Source organism: Trematomus bernacchii, unplaced genomic scaffold, assembly GCF_902827165.1.
Source record: "Trematomus bernacchii unplaced genomic scaffold, fTreBer1.1, whole genome shotgun sequence".
Classification (NCBI taxonomy): domain Eukaryota; kingdom Metazoa; phylum Chordata; class Actinopteri; order Perciformes; family Nototheniidae; genus Trematomus; species Trematomus bernacchii.
Genome location: NW_022987573.1, coordinates 2,579,041 through 2,599,527, shown reverse-complemented (window position 1 = coordinate 2,599,527; position 20,487 = coordinate 2,579,041). Strand labels below are relative to the sequence as shown.

Below are 20,487 nucleotides of genomic sequence, written 5' to 3'. Positions count from 1 at the left end.
TCGCGATATCGAACCGGCAAATGAGTAGGGAGGGCCCACTATTGCACAGCGGGAGACAACGAGACATGGATAAAAACAGCAGACAGAGGACCGCTCCGCCCTTCTTCGCTGCAGCCACTCTGAAGACAACACCGGCTTTGTCTTTTCCTTACCCTCTGCTTGTTGTATCATCGTGCCATTTAATTAAACTCACCAATTTGAACCTTTTCGGAGACTCCATTAGTCTCTTCATTCTAAGCTCCTCTCCTGGACGCGAGAACATCGAATACTTCTAAAAACAGTAACATGAACTTCTGGTCGACTCCGAAAGCCCGGAGTCGACGCAGAAAGTACAACCGCTGCTGAAGTCTAGAGCACAGACCTTGAACATGCGCCTTCCAGCTGAGTGTATTATCTAGATGGACACCAAGATACTTATAGGAGCTGACCTGAGTTATGGGTTCATTGTGGATAACCACCGGCCTATGATAGGATTTGCAGAAATGCATATTTTAGTTATTAAGAGCGATGCAGAGCCTTTAACAAAACGTGAAAAACATGCATAATCTACACTTGTGTTAAGCCTGAAACGTTGCCACTGTGGCTTACTCAGTGATGGAGCATAGAAGTAGAGGTTATAGGGGCTCAAACACATTGAGAAAATACTCAAAGCTTTAGTGAGATTTAAGCAGGCTCAGCTCCACTGTGCTGTCGAGCAGTTCAATGGTGAAAAGAAAGCTTTGGAGCTAAAAGTGAGAGAGTTCCTATAAGCTACCGTAAGAAGCTCTGACCCACTGAAATGTGAGCTCTCGTGACATATTGCAGCATTGAATGGCCTAGTGAGAGTTCATTAGAGCAAAAAACGACTATGCTTTATCATGCATATACACAATAATGCACTAGTCCTTACTTTAGTTTTAAACGTATACGATATCACAAGTATCTTGCGTGTTTCTGGTGTGCCTGTACAACTGTCTGCTTCTGTTTTCACTACCACCCACTTTGCATGGAAGTGAAACATTTGTATGTGTGTGGGCGCATTAAGGTCAGCTGCCCAGACGTCACCTGTGGTGACAGCAGGCGGGGGGGTCATCCCTAAAGCAAACAGAGGCACATGCTCAAGAGAGGCTTCCCACTGACTTTATTGATGGCACCTCAGATGGCCTTCTTAAAGCCACACCCAGTATCTACCCAGCCACACACACTCATTATCATATTATATCACAACAATTCCCAAGAGAGGCGTGTGCTCCTCCTGATTTAATGTCATTCACCCTTTTATAGCAGGGACACACATGGCCACAGTAAACACTGATGAGTTCTCCTGTCAAACAGCAGCGCAAACCCACCCCCCAGTCCCTGAGAGGCTCAGTGCAGCAGAGGATGTGGAAGCAGGGTGAAAGGTCAAAGCCCTGGTATGCATAATAATCAGATTGGAGGAGGATCATAATCAGGTTCAGAGGAGGCCTGTATTCATCAGGACCGAGCAGCACTGACCCTCCAGCTGAGGCTAAGAGATTACTCCAGCAGTGTGGTGATATGCTGAAAATCTTAATACAATAGTGTGTAAATAGTTTGATACTACAAACCTGCCAGCTAGAGTACGTAAACCTATCAACAATTTGACTGTTTTCCCCCATTTTCGCTTTAATTCAGATTTCTCTACGATGTCAGGACCATTCAATTGATGTTTACTGTTAGACTGATCTGTATTGTAAGCTCATGCATTATTCAGTAATGCACTAACATCAGGGCTTTTGCAGAGCAAACGCCCACGTTCGTTAGGCATGCGCAAAACCCCCGATGAATATTAATGCACCTTCAAACGTCAGCCGCAACTCGGCTCTGCACATAGCGATTAATTATTGCACAGAGCAAACGAGATGCGCTTCATCGGGGGGGATCCAGCAACATACTGTTTGTCAGTAAACTCCTCACAGTCAGCCAACTAAGCGAGTACATTCTAATTATAACTAATAAGGAAACAAATAATAGTGTTTTGTTGCGTGACAGTCTCTTGAGATCCATTAGTTTGTTAACAAAGCGTGATTTATTGTTGGTTACAATTAAAGCTGTATTAATATGTTATACTATACTGGCATGTGTCTGAGCTCATTACTGTTAAGGGGATCAAAGCAATGGTCCTTATTAAAAGGTGTTTCTAGCCATCAGGAACCTGTCATCACCAGCTTATTACTCACTCTATTTTTGTACACATTATATTACTGATGTGTATTTAATCTCAAGGCAGTGGAGACATGAGAAAATCTGCACAGTGAAAGCCTCTCAGGATCGACTTCCTCTGGTTGCTGTTATGATCTGAGAGCAGGGATTGATGCGGCCACATGGTTACGGTGTGAGAGGAAGGGGCAACCGAGGGAGGCTAATTGTCCCTCTGGTATTAGGTTATCTCTGCCAACTCGCCTGAGAGAAAGCCACACATCCCACACATATTCAAAGCCACATGCAAATGCTCACTATACTGTAGATACAGAGACTGCTGTTCTTTTCTCACTTTGTCACACACATATTTGCACACATTCCTTACTTGATCACGAGCTGTTTGTGTCCAAAGTCACACGCTCACTTTCACACACACATTCAAGGTGAGTTCAGACGGTGCTGAACACAGATCTATTTCACACACTCTTTCTCACATTACACACACATGTGTATGTTCATTTATTCAGTTCAAAAAGGCTGAGGCCCACTCTCCTTCACCGAGTATCCCCTTACTTCAGAGCTTTTATTTGCTATTTCTCTGACAGCCGCCGGCTAAGATTCCCCCCACCCACGTGTCCTGTGGGATTCTTGTGTTATGGGATGAGGTAGTCGGCAGGGAAAGGAAGCCATGGGCACATCTTGAAGAAAGAGGACAGAGGGTTAAACAGGGCTATAGACGAGGTAGTAGAACACAGGTGGCTAAGTACGGCTGATCAGATCCTTCGCTTTGTGTGGCAGTCTAACAGCGGGGGGGGGGAAGGGCATTTCTCTTACATCTCTACCTTTTTTATATAATTCATAATGCCTTTCCTGAGCAGAAAAGATCTACATTTGCAGTATATATCTAAAAATATGAGCACATATTAACTGGTAATAGTCAGATATTCCGATTTCGAGTTCCAACTAAAACGACTTAATTCTACAATTTGTGCCAGTAAGTTCTTTAATGCTTCTGTATAGCGAACCATGCCTAATTTAACGCCTCTTTAGAAAATTAGACTAATACAGCTTTCTGGCTATTGAATGTCTGTCACCATGAGAGAGATATGTCGGCTCGGTCTCTGTGGTGCTTTCAGAGCTGGCAGGCAGGCACACTTGTGGCCCACTGCCTGGAGAGACACCTGGCACTTCCCTCTCAAACACAAACAGGCACACACACCAAAGACACACACACACACACACACACACACACACGATGGGTCGGACCAGATGGGATCTTTTTGTATCGAGCAAGATTTAAAGTGTTAAATAGCCAACGTGACACTAACCGTTATACTAAAGCAACAATATCCAATCATGGCCATCTCTCCCACCCTCGGTCAAAAGAGATTGAAATGGTGGTCACTGACAGCCCTTCCTCTTGTTGCCCTACAGAACAGCCAGATGGTGGAGCTCCAGAGGAATCAGCTGCGTGATGACATCAAGGAGTACAAGTTCAGGGAGGCTCGTCTGCTGCAGGACTACACCGAGCTGGAGGAGGAGAACATCTCGCTGCAGAAGCAGGTCTCCATGCTCAAACAGAGCCAGGTGAGGATAAAACAGGGCTGCAGCTCTGATGCACAACGTTTGAATCATACAGCAGAACATCCCCTTTCCTGTTAAATCCGCCTTTGTTGATGGTTATCAGGGAGTCTTCTTGGCAAGGCTTAATTAAACGGGTAGTTTCAGGCATCTCAGCGTAGTACTATTTATACACACACATGTACTGTAAACTATCTAACAGCATCTGAGCCGCCCTACAGGCCCTCATCCTCCCTCTCATTAGCTCTCAGTGTGTCTCCTTCTTGTACTGATTAGACAGCCAAAAGAAGCTTTAAAATTCTGATTTAATTACGATAATAAAAACATCCTCTGATACAGCAACGAGATAAGCAGCTGCCTTTGTTTTTTTCTTTTCTGCAGCCTGGCTGTAGAAGTGTTTGACCGACTCTTTAGCAGCTATCATTATTCAGAGAGATTCTAACACTTCAAAAAACTTCCTTGGTTTAGTCAAATGAGTGGAAATACAAATAAAATCCCCTTTGCACATTTGCAAACATAATACAGAGCTTGGATATTTCCATTTAGTGTAAGCTTTTATCCTTGAGCTGTTAATTCTTTGCATATGCGCTTGTCATCTCGGATTCTGTTCTCCATATTCATCACAGAGGGCATGAAACCAAACAAAAGCGGCTCCTACTTTTAAGACCTCCAATATAAAAAGGATTCCCAAATCCAATTAACTTAAAACTAATTAGAAAGGGAAATTAAATGGATATTCTCTCAATTAACATAATCTTGTATAATGTCATTCTGTTTGATCCAGCTGGTTTGCCACACATGATCCAGTCTGACAGCTTGTTTAAATTTGAGCTGCATCTTGTTGTATTTCGTTTTCTGTCAATTCAAAACTCATCAGTCGTCTTCCATCACCTCTTTTTTTTACCCAGGTGGAGTTTGAAGGTTTGAAGCATGAGATCCGTCGTCAAGAGGAGGACACTCAGTTCCTTAACAGCCAGCTGGAGGATGCCATCCGCCTGAAGGAGATCGCAGAGCGTCAGCTAGCTGAGGCTCTGGAGACCATCAAGACTGAGCGAGAGCTGAAAGCATCCCTGAGGAAAGAGCTGTCCCACTACATGAACATTGGAGACACTCTTTGTCACAGGTGAAAACACACAAAGTGTTCATAGGACTCAGCAAACACGGTAAAGAACAACAAATAACACACCGTTCCTACTTTCTCCCCTCAGCCCTCTCAGCATTTCTCTGGTTGGTCTCAAGTTCAGCGACGATGCCTCCACTGAACCCAACAACGACGAGGCTCTGCAGGAATTTGAGAATGGCTTCACCAAACTGGCCAATGCTCTCGCCTACAACAACTGCATCTCCTCTCCCGAGAAGGAAGAGCTGTTCAATCCCGCTCCCAGCCTGGTGGACGACCTGCTGAGCGAACTGAACATCTCAGAGATCCAGAAGCTCAAACAGCAGCTGATGCAGGTTTGTTATTAACAACTGTGTAAACATTTATGTCAGTAAACAGTTAAACACATTGGTAACCATTATAACCATCCATTCCACGGACAAGTAAGAAACGATAAGGCAATTGCAGTCTCCCAGATTGGGAAGTAAATGTTTGTGTTTTAAGGTGTATTTGGTGAAGAAAAAAATCAATAGCAAGCTAATGAGAGTCAAAGATTTATAGTACCTTGACTAGTCAAAGTTAAAGTTGACTTTGACATCCTCCAGATATTCTTGATATGGGAATAAATGAGCACAATGCTTATTAAATGTTTTATCATGCCATCAAAACAAACTAGATTAAGTAGTTATCATAAAATAAATCAGCAGGACTGTGTTTTTGAGTATGCCAGAGGTGTGTCTAACACACTGAGTCGGTAGATCCTGACCCAGGTTGCTGCAGGGGTCTAAATCCTCTAAATTAATCCATGGAGACACACACACACACCCTTCAGGCTCTGCTGGGCCGGGAGGCAGCGGGTGGTGGAACCAGTGGAGCAGCCACGCCTGATTGGGCACCATGGCTACCAGAAAGTATGGGGAACTTGTGGATTGTTTTGAGAGCCAAGGGATTCTTTTTTTTTTCTCCCTTCATCAAACATAAACACGGTTGCCGGATTAATAAAGTAAAGTTCAAGCTATCTCAATGCTGCCCTGCTAAGGACACCGTTCTGCTTCTCAACCCAATCATTGTGCCGGATCTGGTTGGCTGACAAAGCTGTGTGTTTTGGTATGACCCGCAGCATGTCACTCCGCCTGCTGAAGCCTCCTGCCAGGTCATTCCACAGATCCCAGTGAGGAATCAGAGCAGAGCAAACAAAAACCATCCTTTACTAATCTAGCCCTCTCATTCCTCTCATACCTTCTATTGATTAGGTACTCAATGATTGATCCTAGACGTCCACTCCTTGTGTTTCACCTTATTAGTTCTTGTTGATGTTTAACAACATACAATATGGGTTCTGTAGGAATAGATCAATATGTGCAAAGATCAGTCATTTAATACATTATTTATTTATTCAAATCTTTTTTTTATTAACATTGTTTGTATCTTAACATGTGATATAAAGGAATATTAAACAGTTAGCTCCTTAACATGACACAGCATTTTAATCAAACTTTACATATTTGTTTGAAGTTGTTCATCATTATTTATTCCGCACTCATAAAAAATGTATGCAGATGTACACATGATACTTTTACATTATTTACAGATCAGCTTCTGAAATAGCTGGCTGCCTATATCAGCATAACTGGGTCCGTGTGTGTAAGACGACCCTCTGAGCTTACACGGAGTGCAGTCCGGAGAATTGTCAAGGTCATCCTGACTGATAAGCTTCACATAACTTAGCAACACAAGCCTGATAGTGGGTGGAGTCACAACATGCCACTTAATCCACTGATTTAATATGATATATTTTCAAAACAGGAACCATTCACATTATCGTGTAACAGCGAAATTCAAATGTAAAATGGTGACATGTGTGAAAGGCCCAGCAGGGAGCATTGTACTTTAATTACAGAATGCAGTATGATAACCTCCCATGTCTTTGCCTCTCTCCTCAGATGGAGCGTGAGAAGGTCAACCTGCTGTCCACCCTGCAGGACTCCCAGAAACAGCTGGAGCATGCTAACGGTGCTCTGTCCGAGCATCAGGAAAAGGTCAACCGCCTCACGGAGAACCTCAGCGCCATGCGCAAGCTCCAAGCCAGCAAGGAGCGCCATTCTGCCCTGGACAACGAGAAAGAACGTGACAGCAACGAGGACGGAGATTACTACGAGGTGGACATCAATGGACCTGAGATTCTGGAGTGCAAGTACAAGGTACGGTAGCTTTCCTCCTATCGGTAGATTAAATTATGTCAATGTGTCAAGCTAAAAGCAGAATGTCTACTTCCTTTGTTGATACTCAGCTTTTATATATTTTCAACCATTGATCTTTCTTTGCTAGGTTGCCGTGTCCGAAGCAGGAGAGCTGAAGGAGGAACTGAAGACTCTGAAGACACAATATCAGGCCTGTCAGTCAAGTTACGAAGAGGAGCGCACCCGTCTGGAATATGACGTCACAACGCTGGGAGGGAAGCTGGCAACTCTGGAGAAGACCAGTCAGACAGAGAGAGAGATGAAGATCAAGCTAGAAAAGGAGCTGCGCAAGGTGAGATGTTGCTCTTTTTTATTGATGATCAAATAAATAGTTAATCTTGTAACAAGCTTAATTGAAGCTTCTTTCTCTGTGTTCACAGGTGAGCGACGTGGCAGGCGAGTCTCAGGGCAGCCTTAGTGTTGCACAGGACGAGCTGGTCACCTTCAGCGAAGAACTGGCCACCCTCTACAACCACGTCTGCATGTGCAACAACGAGACGCCCAACCGTGTCATGCTGGACTTCTACAAGCAAGGTAAGGGAGGTCGGAGCAGCCCTGAGGGTCGTGGCCGCCGCTCTCCCATCCTGCTCACCAAGGGCCTCTTCCCTGAGCCTGGTAGGACCGACCTGTCTGACGGAGCCCCTTCCCCCATCTCCTCGCTGCCTTCTCCCGGGTCTGAACATCGCCGCGAGCCCATGAACATCTACAACCTGGTGGCCATCATCCGAGACCAGATCAAGCACCTGCAGCTGGCGGTGGACCGCACCACAGAGCTGTCCCGCCAGAGGGTCGCCTCCCTGGAGCTCGGCACTGTGGCCGACAAGGACAAGGAGGCCTGCATGGAGGAGATCCTCAAACTGAAATCCCTGCTCAGCACCAAGAGGGAACAGATTGCAACCCTGAGGACTGTCCTGAAGGCCAACAAACAGGTAGGCACCGAGAATTCTGGTTTAACTAAGAATGTATCACTCCCAAACATGTGTCATTTTTCATTGAAAGACAGAAGAGGATGTCAGCTATTTCAGGTCTACTCAGCTGTTGCAGCAAATGCGATGCAGACGAGATCTATAACAAACATTGATGGAGACGGCAGCAATGTTGTCAGCTGCTCAGAGAATATGTGTGGTTAAGATTGGAGAGCACCCCCCCTAACAACAACGCAGACACGCAGTGTGTATGCAGTTGCTTTGGTAGCCCTTTTAAAGTATGTGTGTGGTTACTCAGTGACCATTAGAACACACACATGAAAGCCCCTCATAAACCACACACCTATGGGTTTAAAACCAGCAGCTAACAATAACAACTAATGGCTGCTGGGCCCTAATAACTTGAAAGTAATAGGTAATATGGTCCATATTAACAGAATTCTATAGACAGGAAACACAACATCAACGCCTTCCAGCTGCACTGACGCTTTGTTCTTCTCCTCCAACCACAGACAGCTGAAGTGGCTCTGGCCAATCTGAAGAGCAAGTATGAGAACGAAAAGGCGATGGTAACCGAGACCATGATGAAACTGAGGAATGAGCTCAAAGCCCTGAAGGAGGACGCTGCCACCTTTTCCTCTCTCCGAGCCATGTTCGCCACACGGTAAGAAACGCGTCTGCTCAATGGACGTCACCGAAAAACATGTTTCAGTCACCTTGCCTTCCAAGGCTCATATCCGACACAAAATCATTAATCCTACGCATCAGACAAGATGGCCTTGTGTAATTAATGCACATGCACTATATGATCCTAGCACACGAAATATTAGATTAAAGATTATCATCACAATGTAAGCCATGTTTACCATATGTTGGCTGTATGGTATTATTGTAAAGTGACGTGTTTATATTGTTTCTTCGTTTTGGGGAATCACAGTCAGGAAGTAGTATTAGCATTGATACTGATTAAAGAGCACAGAAGGTATTTAATCTGGGTATCGTTTAAATATGTCACTATTGTTTTGAACAGTGACTTAGTGTGTGAGTATTAGATGGGTTGACACACTCACTAATCTTTTCCTGATTCCTCAGAGAAGTCGGTCAAAGGTTCTGTGCATAATCCCACCTCATCTTGGTCTGGATTACACATTCACCCCTCAACACTGCGCTTTCACACTGCTTGTTTTTTGTGTGTGGGAGTGGGCGTGAATGTTTTTAATACGCTAAGGCGCACTTCTCCCGTATATATCCGGCTAAGATGCTGATACAGTCTTACCTTTTGCATTTAGGACTTCATCCTACCCATAGAGTAGTTCAATACCTCTCCCTGAAGTGTGCTTGCTAAAGCATATCCATATACCTGCAGTGTCTAATCAATTAGTAGCAGGAGGAAAACCTCTCTGTCTGCGTACATGAGAGTGAGTGCTGGCAACCAGGGCTAAGAGGAAACCAGATCTTGCTCCGTCTAATGACATCATTTTTACCCTCTAGGATCCCCCTAGAGTTGTATCACTTTTCATTGGTTTCATTGTTGAGAGGGTGTGAGATCATATTTGCTTTGAAGTAGTAGAGCCTTTGCTAGGTGTCTGTGTCTTTAAGCCTCTTTTGCTGGAGGGGCTTAAGATAATAACAACACATTGGAGCTTGCTGTTTAGTGTCTGCATTAATGCACATGTTTTCCTCCTTTTGCACAATTAAGCCCCCCCCCTCCCCTGATGGTGATGATCTTGAGGCTCGTATCCACGTAGCCCGTCACAGTTTTTTGCTTATAGATTAATTACATTTGGTCTGATTATGTGATTCACATATTGGTATGTAAATGATGTCCTACACGGCACAGTGCTGGGTCAGGGGACTCATTGAGAGGCTGAGGGGACTCGCCTGAGCAAGGTTTCCCACACTCCCCCCTTTTGTATTCCCGTCCCCCCTTCCGTCCTTCCTCAATGCAAAACAACCGGTCCTCTAGTCATCTGGAAAAGAAAGAGAGGAAAGGGGCGGGCCTTAAGTTAAAGCCCACTACAGGAGCCTAGTTTGACAGTCTTGTTTTCATGGTAATCAAACAAAGTCTGGAAAGGTGGATTTCTAAGATGTGGAAAACTCTCAGATACAAATGTGTGGTCTTTGACAAAGAACAGTGGAGTGGAATTGAAGGAATGTGTAGGTTTTTGTTGGATCCTTTGTGTGATCTCATGCTACAGTCTGTGCCTCTCTTTGATTAGAGTTACTTGAGATTTTTAAAGTGTATTTTGTTCAGCAGGAGACAGGGTTGGATGTTGTTCGTCGCTACGTGCTTCTCTCTGTGTTTCTTTATGTGTGTGCCTCTTCAGCTGCCGTCTCTGGGGTCATGTGAACACTAACATTCCTAAGACATGCCTGGACATGCTCTCAGCTCCTGCTCATACTGCAGTCAAATCATTGGCCCAAAGTCACACTTACCCCTCAAACTTACACCCCCAATCTTCTTGCTGTTCTGTTGTTAGTTCCCTATCCATTCTTCTCTCTTTCATTCTGCTCTTGCCTCCTCCTCTCTGCTCTGTCTATGATATCCATCCCACCGTGACCAATCAAGCTCCAGACAACAGCTGATGAGGTAGTTTGTATGTGTGTTTCTTTGGAGGCATTATTGATAGATATCGATCGTGTAGCACTCCACATGAGTGCTGCAATAGTTGAGGCTTCCATATGCAGCTATAAACGGCATTAGCTAGTGTAAATAATCACAACAAAACTCAGATAAAGTGCCCGTTTGTCGGTGGTGTGAATATGATGATTGCTCATCATCAAAAGGCCAGCAGTCGCCTCCCGACCCCCATCAGCCATTGTGCCACCAGATCCCATCAGCAGGCCAAAAAGGCTCCCTTTGTATCCCTCCAGTTTCCAGAATAGACTTCTCTGTTTTTTCCCGGGAAAAATGCACACCCTCTCGCCCCCCCATGCAACAGTGGCTCAGCCGTCTGAAGGCGCACCGGCCCCCCCCCCGCCCCCTGTCTCCCGGGTCGCCCCCCCATCTCATACTGGGTTTAATGAAGCAGCGCTGATCCCCTTTGTCTGGGTGTGTGTCCCGCTGGGAATCAAACTGCATACACAAGAGGGGAGGGTATGGTTCATGTTGTATGAGGGTCTGGCAGGGTCAGAGTTCATGTGACACACATCCACGTGCAGCACCACACACAGGCAAACCAGCTGCGGTTGTTGTTGTTTTTATGGTCTCGGATTTTGCTTTCAAGACTTGTTTTTCTTAGAACAAGAAAATGATTTGCAAGTGCAGTTTCAAGGGTGACAAAATCACAATTGACTCTAGAGAATATTCAAAAACAAGTTTATTTTTGGTTTGAAAAGGGTCAAGATCTGACAAAAATATTCTGTGTTTCAACATAACGAAACATCTAAGTTGGATTCTGTTTACAGTGCCGAAGTTCAAGCAGCCACTAACCACTGACCAAACCATAACATAAGATCTCATTTGCCTACTGAGAGAAAGACAGTTATAACTTCTGCGTTCTTGTGGTTTTTCGAAATATAAAAGACTTCATGAAGTGCCGCACAGGTTGGGGCGTTTCCAAATAAAGTAAATACCACACCAAAAAGTTGGCATAATGTGGTATTGTTGGTGGATAAGGTGCTGCTTGCCAACATAAAAAACCCTCCCTTTTTTGAGGTGTGTCAGTCATTACTGGAGAATGCCACTCAGATTGCTTTGTCAGCAACCCAGAAAGTAGGAATGATGAGAAAGTGACTGACTCAGGCAAACAGATGGAGACAGCAGCAAGTTAGCGACAGAGAGAGAAAAGGCTGGAGAGGCGAGATAAGAGCCAGGAGAGAGGACGTGATTTGAAAGAGAGCTGAATGAGAGAGCAGGGTAATGGAAAGGGGGACGAGGGTTTAGTGAATGAGAAAAGATGGGCACAACAGCAGATGGAAAGTGGAGATATCACCCCCCCCCCCCACCTTTAAATCCCTTTAGATGACCCACTTTCTATACCTGTCCAGACACACATGCAGACACGCATACGGTCACTGGGGGACAGGTGCTCATGCCGCAGTGCAGCACTCACTGATATTTTCCAGTAGGGGGCAGTTATCATATCTTGTGCTATTTTGCACAGAGATGGGAGGTGGAAGAGATAGATAGAACTGATAAACTGATACAGTCTCACTTCAGCTGGAAAAGTGGACATCAGTTGTGAACAGCTATCGCTCAGAGAAATGAACCTTATTCCTCTCATTCCCATCTTCATTTTTCTTCTTTCTCTGACTCCCCCCTCCTCAGCCTGTTAATCAGGTGACGTCGAAAGGATGTCCTTACTGACTGCTAGGTGTTAATGCTTTCATCCTTTGTTTATGTGTTCTATTCTTAACTTCTGCACATAAGCTACTCATATTATTCAGAAAAGCTGTGAGTAATTATACAGGGTGGGCAGGGTGAAGGGAACCATGTTGCAGTGGTCTGTTTAAAACATTAAGAGATGGCAGCTTTGGACCGAGAGGTTGGTACTGTGACTTGTAAAATATCAGCTGAAATTACTCTCAAACTGAGCTGAGAACATTTCAGCTTGTGAAATCCAGCGGAGGGGAAAGAAAGGGGTGAAATCATGAATCATAATGCAAGAGCCTAGCTTGTCTCATCAGATCTGCACTGTGTGGATCAGTGGCTCCACCTGGTGGTGGAAATAACACTGTCACTAGAGGAAAGGTCACATGGAAGATTTTCCCTTCCAGTTGTTTTTTGTCTTCATTATTGTTGGTGTCAGTATCTAAAACATGCAGCTGAGGTATACAAATCATGTGTGCAGTTTTCCAATAGCTTTAAGTAAATTCAACTAAACTAAAAGCCAACTAATCTCTTGCTCCATTGAGGAAAAGGCTCTTTGGTATTTGTGGATCATACACTGCCATCTTGTGGTAGGACACGGAAAGTATTGATGGTGTAAAAACATGCTGTTGTTTTCAGTTCCAGGTCCAAATGACATACCTGACCTTACAGTTTTCCCTCTCTCTGTCTCTCTTGCAGTTGTGACGAGTATGTCACCCAGCTGGACGCGATGCAGAGGCAGCTGGCAGCAGCAGAGGATGAGAAGAAGACCCTCAACTCCCTGCTGCGGATGGCTATCCAGCAGAAACTGGCCCTGACACAGCGCCTAGAAGACCTGGAGTTCGATCACGAGCATACCCGCCGGGGGGGGAGCTCCAGCCGGGCTAAGGCCCGCAGCAAGGCCACCAGCGCCACCCCCCTCACCCCCCACGTAAGTCAGAGTCTCACCTGCTCTGGCTCCGGCCGTCCAGAGCTCAACAATGCTATGCCCAACGGCATTATGGGAGGCCCTTCAGTCTTCTGCAGCGAGAAGTACAAGATCTACTGTGACTGAGGCGGTTGAGAAGTCTGCAAGGACTGCTGTGTACAGAGGGGAGGGGGCCCACGGCCGAAACCCTCCCTGCCTTAGTGTTAAAGAGCCCCACTTGCTCGCTTAGCCCCCTGGCCAGCCTGCGCTCCTCTAGGGACTGCTGTGTGACTAACCGGCTGCTCGTGTGTGCTAGTGTAAACGCTTAAGGGAATGCTGATGTATGTACAGTGTGCACTAGACGTTTGGACTGCAGTAGACATATATGGCATGTGGATTATAGGGCCCCGGTTATAATGGGGGATTTGTGGGTATAATGGAGTGTCTATTCTTTCCGCTGTCATAGTGCTGTACGTATGATGTAAAAGGTGGCGGCTTTTGTGCTCGTTCGTTCACGCCCCCTGAGTGTATTGCCTGGTAACAGCAACACATTGTGGGGGCGTGGACTTGTAAAGAAGATGTCGATATGACCGTCCCGTGTCTGTTGGCAAGGGTGCTCCTTTGATAAAAGCCCCCTCCTCTCTCCTGCCTCTCCGTCCTGGTCCCCCAGGACTGACCTCTGACCAGCAGCCCACTGTATAATCAGGTCACTCTTTGAGAAAAAGAAACTTGACACAAAAGGACTTTGAAGAGAAAAAAAACTAAAATATGCAATCTCCCTCTGCTTTCTTGCTAGGGGAGCACAGTATGATTCTAAACAGAGATTCAAAAACTCAAAAGTGGGATTGCTACTGGTTTTATAATGGAAAGGTTTGGGCAAAAAAGGAGCACCTGTGACCGCAGGTGTTTATATCCGGATAATATTCAAGCTGTGATGCTAGCACACCAATACAATAGGGTCATTAGAACGCATGGCTTTGCAGCTAAAAATGCTTATGAGCTTTTGAACTGTTTTTCTGTTGTCAGGTGTGTGGTACAAGACGAACCCTTGTACTGCAGGGCTCTACATTGTAAAAGAGGACTTATTTGGTGTCTGGTGAAATACAGTACAGGAGGGCTATTCAATGTGTGGCCCATTACGTTGCGATGGATTCTTTCAGAGCCATATCAAAAGAGAGAAAGAACTTTTGACAAATCGATCACCCAAATTAAGTGCATTTCAGCATAGGTGCTTCAAGTTCCTACTTCTGTTCAAAAGGATCAAATGATTACTGTGAACAGAGATACAATATAGTTTTAATCAAAGATGATTTTTTTAAATGCGGAGTAAATCCTAGAAGAGCACAAATCAAAAAGGCACCCACATGTGCACAATAAATCTGCAAACGACCACTCGGCAAAAGTGCCTGTCGACCCAAACACTTGATATATTATATCTGTTGATGTAAAGCCCTGTCCTTCTGTCTCTACTTCAGGAGACTTTGTTCCTTTCCATCTCTCCCCCCATCCTCTGTCTCCGATTTTTTGGGAGATCGCTCTGAGCTCTTAAATTATTTCTGAAAAATTAAGTGGCTAAAAACCCTCTCCTCACGTCTCTAATCAGTGTCTTGTCACTCGGTCGCCATATCAACCCTCTCTCTTTTAGATTGTCAGCAGCTTGCTCCCCACCCTAAAATGAGGATTTAAAATATTTTTATCAGGTAACGTCCTCGCATACGTTGTGTTTCCGATAGTTGCCTGTGTGTATACAGCGTTTACGTGAAGGGCCCTTGTGTGTATTGTGTTTTGAACCTTTGCGAATGGAGGGTCACGCATTACTTTTTTATTGTTTTGTGATGTATGAAGACAGAACGTTTTTGTATCTCCAATAGCTTTAACTCTTTGCAAGCTAGCATTACGCAAATAGGAACAAAAATAAGTGGGGCTCGTGTTTGATATAACCATGTACTGCGCGTGGATCATTAGGCACATTAGCTTGATGATGCTAAAAGCAGGGTTGATTTGAGCAAATCCTGCAAGATTGATCAAATTATGCGTTTTCTACTACTATGCTATATATTAAAAGTCTATATTCTTAATATGATCATGTTCAGGTTATAATCTTGCAGGATCCAACTACAGTATTCCTTCCTCTCAGATATATAGAGAGGGAGCTTCATTATTCCTGGAATAATGAAAAAGGAACAATGCCAGCGGTCAACCCTGCTTGAGTGTGCATCCGTAAGCACACAGCATGGAGACAAGGCTATCGTATACACCTCCTTAGAGGTCAATCACTCTTAAGTTTGAGATTCACTTAACTTACAAGTGTGATATATGCTTTCTATCAGTTTGCGCTGACAGAGAAAAAGGTTTGAAGAGTAGAGGAGGGAGAACTACTCGTGTAAACCAGCTCCTGAGAGAGGAGATAAGAAAAGCAAACATGCTGGTGAAGAAAGCCAGATATTTGGCTGAGAGCTGACTCTCAAACGGGGGGAAATGAATCCAGGACTTTCCTGAGGGGAGAAAACTAAGACTGGTCGCTCAATGGACCAGAGGACATTTGATTCAAATTAGTTGAGACCCTTACTCTCCTTTGTATAGGCTCTGTGTGATCACTGAGCAGTAGGTAGACCCCAGGATGTATTTGTGACTAGAACCTCCCCTACTTATATTAAATAATAACCCTATTGCTCCGTCTAGTTTGAAATCAATGTCTGGCTTATCTGGTGTCATAACAGCATGCACCCTAAAAAGCATCTCCTACCTCTGCGTGCAGGCTCCTTCCAAGTCACCCTTTAAGTTTGAACACATGATGCATACATCTCTGATTCATAGATAGCCTGCATGTCAGCAACTTAACCCATTGCTCATTCACTTGCATGTTATATGAGAAAGACCCCATGTCCTCAGACCTGGGTGGTTGGATATGGCTTTAACTCTGTCCTACGAACAGAGGCTTTGGTACTTGTGAGTCATCGGCTTTCTAACAGCAACTGCAGGAGAATTGTTGGCAACTGTGCTTTCACATCAGCTCCTCGCAAACATATTAATGCTCCTGGCAGAACATCGGCCGCCTCAGAGTTTCTAACATGGCTTCCGTTGCTTTGACTAACTCAAACCGCCGCCTGCTTTGTCTGTGTGGACTCAGCTGCTATGTTAACCGTCACTCTAAATTGACAAATAATGCTAATGCCGATCATCTGTTCTTTGCTTCATTTTGCAGTAATTACAGTAGTTCCGTGCGGATGATGAAGTTCCAACACAAGGTCCATTCTCACTGCTGAGTGAGTCCGCCGAAAACAATTAGCACAAATAGGCCATTTGGACTTGGAGGACAAAACAAAAACGCTCAATGAAAACACTGATTTATAGTCAAATAAACTGACACTTCCTTCTTATTGCCTTGATGGCTATTAGAAGGACACTTTGCATGCTGCTGCTGCTGGAAGCCAATTTCTCACAGGTCCAACGAACAGAGTTGTATCAAACCCTCCAATGAGAAGCATGGGGTTGTTTCTCCATGTGAATCAACTGTTTGGTCTGGTTTCATCTTTTGTTTTGTTTTAAGTAATGTTTGTTTTTTCAATCTGTGCACTTTTATTATATAGGATTATAACAGACTATAATTAACCTATAGGAAAGCGTGGTAGTACTATGGTTTGTGAGTTATTCAGTATACGGTATAATACTCTAGGATTATACGTCCTTCTGAATCATCTAAACTTAAATAACGGAAACTATTTACTCAAGTAAATGCTCCACAAACCACAGACCTACTATTATGACTTTAACCTCAAGATTTTATCCATCAAATAACCATGTTTTAATTGTTTTGTTACGTCATATGTTATGCTGTTGGTTTTCTTTTGTGTTTGTTCTACTGCCATGTTCTATACAAAAAATCCAGGGTGATGCAAATTCTGGGGTTTTTTCATGTATTTATTATTCCTAGGAATAGTTCAAAATGACACAATGAAACTTGACAACGCTCTGACTCGAATAGGTAAGTTGTGTTTTCGGAAAAATTTGAGTGGTATGATATGCTTTTCCTCACTTCTTACCGAGGGCGTTCCACTGAAACGGGATCACTGACTCTCAGAATTCTCTGCAAAAGTGCAAAAATTAAATTCCAAATTGGAATTGTTTCATTCTCCCTTCGTTTATCGTGCCAAATCTTGGTACACCGTTTAGGTTGAAAAGAATCAAGACTCGGAGGAGACAAACTGATAAAGGTGAAACTGGCCATGGCTCTCCAAGCGAGCGCCGGGAGTTTTGTTTTTGGTTTGTTTAGTTCTTTGTTTCTGACCAGTAGTGCCTTTCATCGTTTCAAGGGAGAATCTTAGACTAGTATGTGATATTTTTTATAGGTGAGGACTTTGGGTTCAAAATGACTGTGAGCAGCAATTACTGCAAAGGGAATTTCCCCGTCTGCATGAGTGAGATAATAGTTTGGAAATTCGCTCAATAAAACTGAAATTGTATTGAATTCTGCAGGTCAGTGATCCCACTCAAACAAATGCAGGGGTATTATTAAGAAAAGGTTGTTTTTTATCTAACTTTGGGAACCAAATGAAATCCCTTTGGCCTCCTGTTATTGAACAAAATGCTCAAAGCATCTGTAATGTGTTCGGGTAGATTGGTGAAGGTAATGTGATATCAATAGTATTGTAGACAAATGTGCAGAGAGCGCATTTTCTCATTCTTTTTGTCCAATTTCAGTTTTTGTTTGTTATATTTTTTACTCTTGAATCTTTTTTTACATCATCTTTGAGCATTATGTTTTCAGGAAACAGAAAACAATAAGCATCAACAAGCTTGAATAGTGCCATTACAGCCAATGCTTGCTTGTTGAGGCATTAAAGTTACCAATACGGAAGATAAGCTAGGAAATTAAAGTGCAATTCTAACAATGTTTTTACATTTGACAAAAAGGAGAAAGTTTTCTGTTTGCTGGAAGCGATAGCATTGTGATAATACAATTAGCTGTGCAAACTTTATATTGTCATATTGTGTTTCAGTATTGATCCATAATGAGAGTTTGATATCTTTATATGAAATAACGACTTCACCTGTATGTTGGTATTTATTTGAATTGTCATGCAGTACTGTATCCTTATCAATAATGTGCATTATGAATAGTGGCATATTGATTACAGCGCAATGTCATATGCATGTTTCCCAGTCATGGGACCTTTACACAGGATTGAAAACAAACATGTAAACTTCATCAGGGTGATAAACAAAAGAACGAAATGTGGAGAAACAAAAAGGAAAAAAGGAGAAGACAAGTTAAGTCTGATGTATTACTGCTGAAATAATCCTATGAAAGTGTTTTGTTTGTTTTCTAGAAGCGAGGGAGAATATCTGTGTAAAGGTAGTCATACTGGCCAAAAATCAATAAAATGTGACTTAAGTTCCACGTCGTGTGAGTGTCATTCTTTGCCCCTGCACAGCAGATGAAGGGTTAATCAGCAAAGTGAATGGTCTGCAGCCCTGATGTCTCCTCAGAGTGTTCTCAGCTGGAAGCCAGGGGCAGGGGAACTTCCCCAGCTGTCTGAGCGGCTCCAGGACATGATCACATTTCACACAATGCACAAAACACTTCCAACCACCTACACCCCCAACCCTTCTCTCTCTCACTCTGTCTTTTCCCTGCTGTCCTGCCTAAACCTCGCTCCTCCCTCCTCTGCATTTCCCATTTCGTTCCCTTCCCTCCCCTCTCCCTGCCTTCTGGAGATACGCCCACACAATGATCGGAGCCAGTTTCTTCTGACCTCTGGTGCACCCAGCACTTCCTGTCCAGCCTCTGGAGACCGGCGCTCTGCCCAATTAATTCGACAGTTTGTGTTTTTGGCAGTCGTTTAAAATGGAGCAGAAATGCTGTTGGGCTCTTTCAAAAACAACACATCCTTAAATTAAAATAAATTATGTTCAATGGACTATTGTCTAGACTTTTATGAGTATCATGGGATGTGCAAAAGCAAATATAAGTCCTAGTGGCTTACTAACAGAACATTGCAATGAGAGGCAAATGGTAAGCCTTCTATAGCAAACAAGGACAATATTGTTAGGATATCCCTCTAAAGTACATCATATTTTGAACATTTCTCATAGAACACATACAGTAGTGATCCTGTAGGTTTGATCAGTCATGTGACTTAGAGTGGTGAAAACTGAATGATTGAATAATGTATCCATTCACTTTTACAATCTAGTTTGAGTTGACTGCTAACTAGTTATCATGCACTCCTTAAGCATTAATCACATTAAATATGAATCTTGATTGAGCTCTAACAGCACATTGAAAAAAGTTAGACCTTGCCAATTAAATCTTAATGGAAACGTTATTTAATGGTAACTCCAGCCATTTAGTATTGCTCTTCCATTGTTGGAATATACACATAAAAAAGAAAGAAATTGAAGTAGCAGAGTCCGAGATACCCTCACTTTTAGTCCAGTGTCAACACTTAAAAACACTGCATATTACTCTTCCCATAATGCAATGCAACAGGGTTGGAAAGCTTGGAGCCTCCTTGTTACAGGTAAACTGAACTTGTTGTGTAAAATATGTTGAGTGTCCCTATAATGGTGAAAGCACAAATAGACATATCAGAAAATGCACAGGAACAAACATAAAATAGCATTTCGACAACGACCTACTTCTACCTCTTATCAAACAATGCAGACACAATATTAACATACCTCTCAGAATTGAAAAACCAGTTGCTACAATATGCCTTGCTGATTGAATTTGAATGGCAGAGTAATAACGAGAGCCAGAGGGAAGAGGTCAAGTCAGATGACATCACTGTAGCAACAGAGGAGCCTTTGTTGATGCCCCTCTCCTCTCATAAGCTTCTATAAGGCATCTTCCCCACTGAGGGCTCTGCTGGAAATATGGGTCAGTGGGATCAGGCCTGCTCTATTAATATGCAGGTGCTGTGATTATGGAGGGTTATTCATAAAGCATAGCAGCGGTTACTTTTCTCAGCTGATGCACTATTAAATATGACCTCTTGGGGTCCCTGTAACACAGTTGTTGTTCATGAGCTGCCTGAATCCCTAAAAAGTTTCTTCAAGGTTTGGCCTCAAAGAGACAAGAGTGTGTTTTCCTGTTACAAAGAGACTTATTTGTGTGTATCAGCCGGCTCTGTCATGTGATGAATCCACGTGTAGCCTAGAAGGACAGCAAGTCGTGATCAGCTGACAGGCCTCACATGGATTTGCTTCAAACACACACTGATACACACATTTCAGAAAAGCTTTACTGGAGCATAAATAACACCATTGAGGATGTT

The 20,487-nt window shown here is 43.6% G+C and overlaps 1 protein-coding gene across 1 annotated transcript in view; it reads left to right on the top strand.

Moving 5' to 3' along the window:
* Positions 1 to 18,608, top strand: part of LOC117479462 (protein bicaudal D homolog 2-like) — a 43,668-nt gene extending 25,060 nt beyond the window's left edge. Inside the window, exons 3-10 of the mRNA XM_034126416.1 lie at positions 3,577 to 3,729; positions 4,632 to 4,846; positions 4,932 to 5,178; positions 6,766 to 7,023; positions 7,151 to 7,354; positions 7,443 to 7,991; positions 8,501 to 8,652; positions 13,000 to 18,608. Coding sequence (XP_033982307.1) covers positions 3,577 to 3,729; positions 4,632 to 4,846; positions 4,932 to 5,178; positions 6,766 to 7,023; positions 7,151 to 7,354; positions 7,443 to 7,991; positions 8,501 to 8,652; positions 13,000 to 13,354 — 2,133 coding nt within the window. The 3' untranslated portion in view covers positions 13,355 to 18,608. The remainder of the gene's footprint in view (positions 1 to 3,576; positions 3,730 to 4,631; positions 4,847 to 4,931; positions 5,179 to 6,765; positions 7,024 to 7,150; positions 7,355 to 7,442; positions 7,992 to 8,500; positions 8,653 to 12,999) is intronic.
* The last annotated feature ends 1,879 nt before the right edge of the window (positions 18,609 to 20,487 follow it).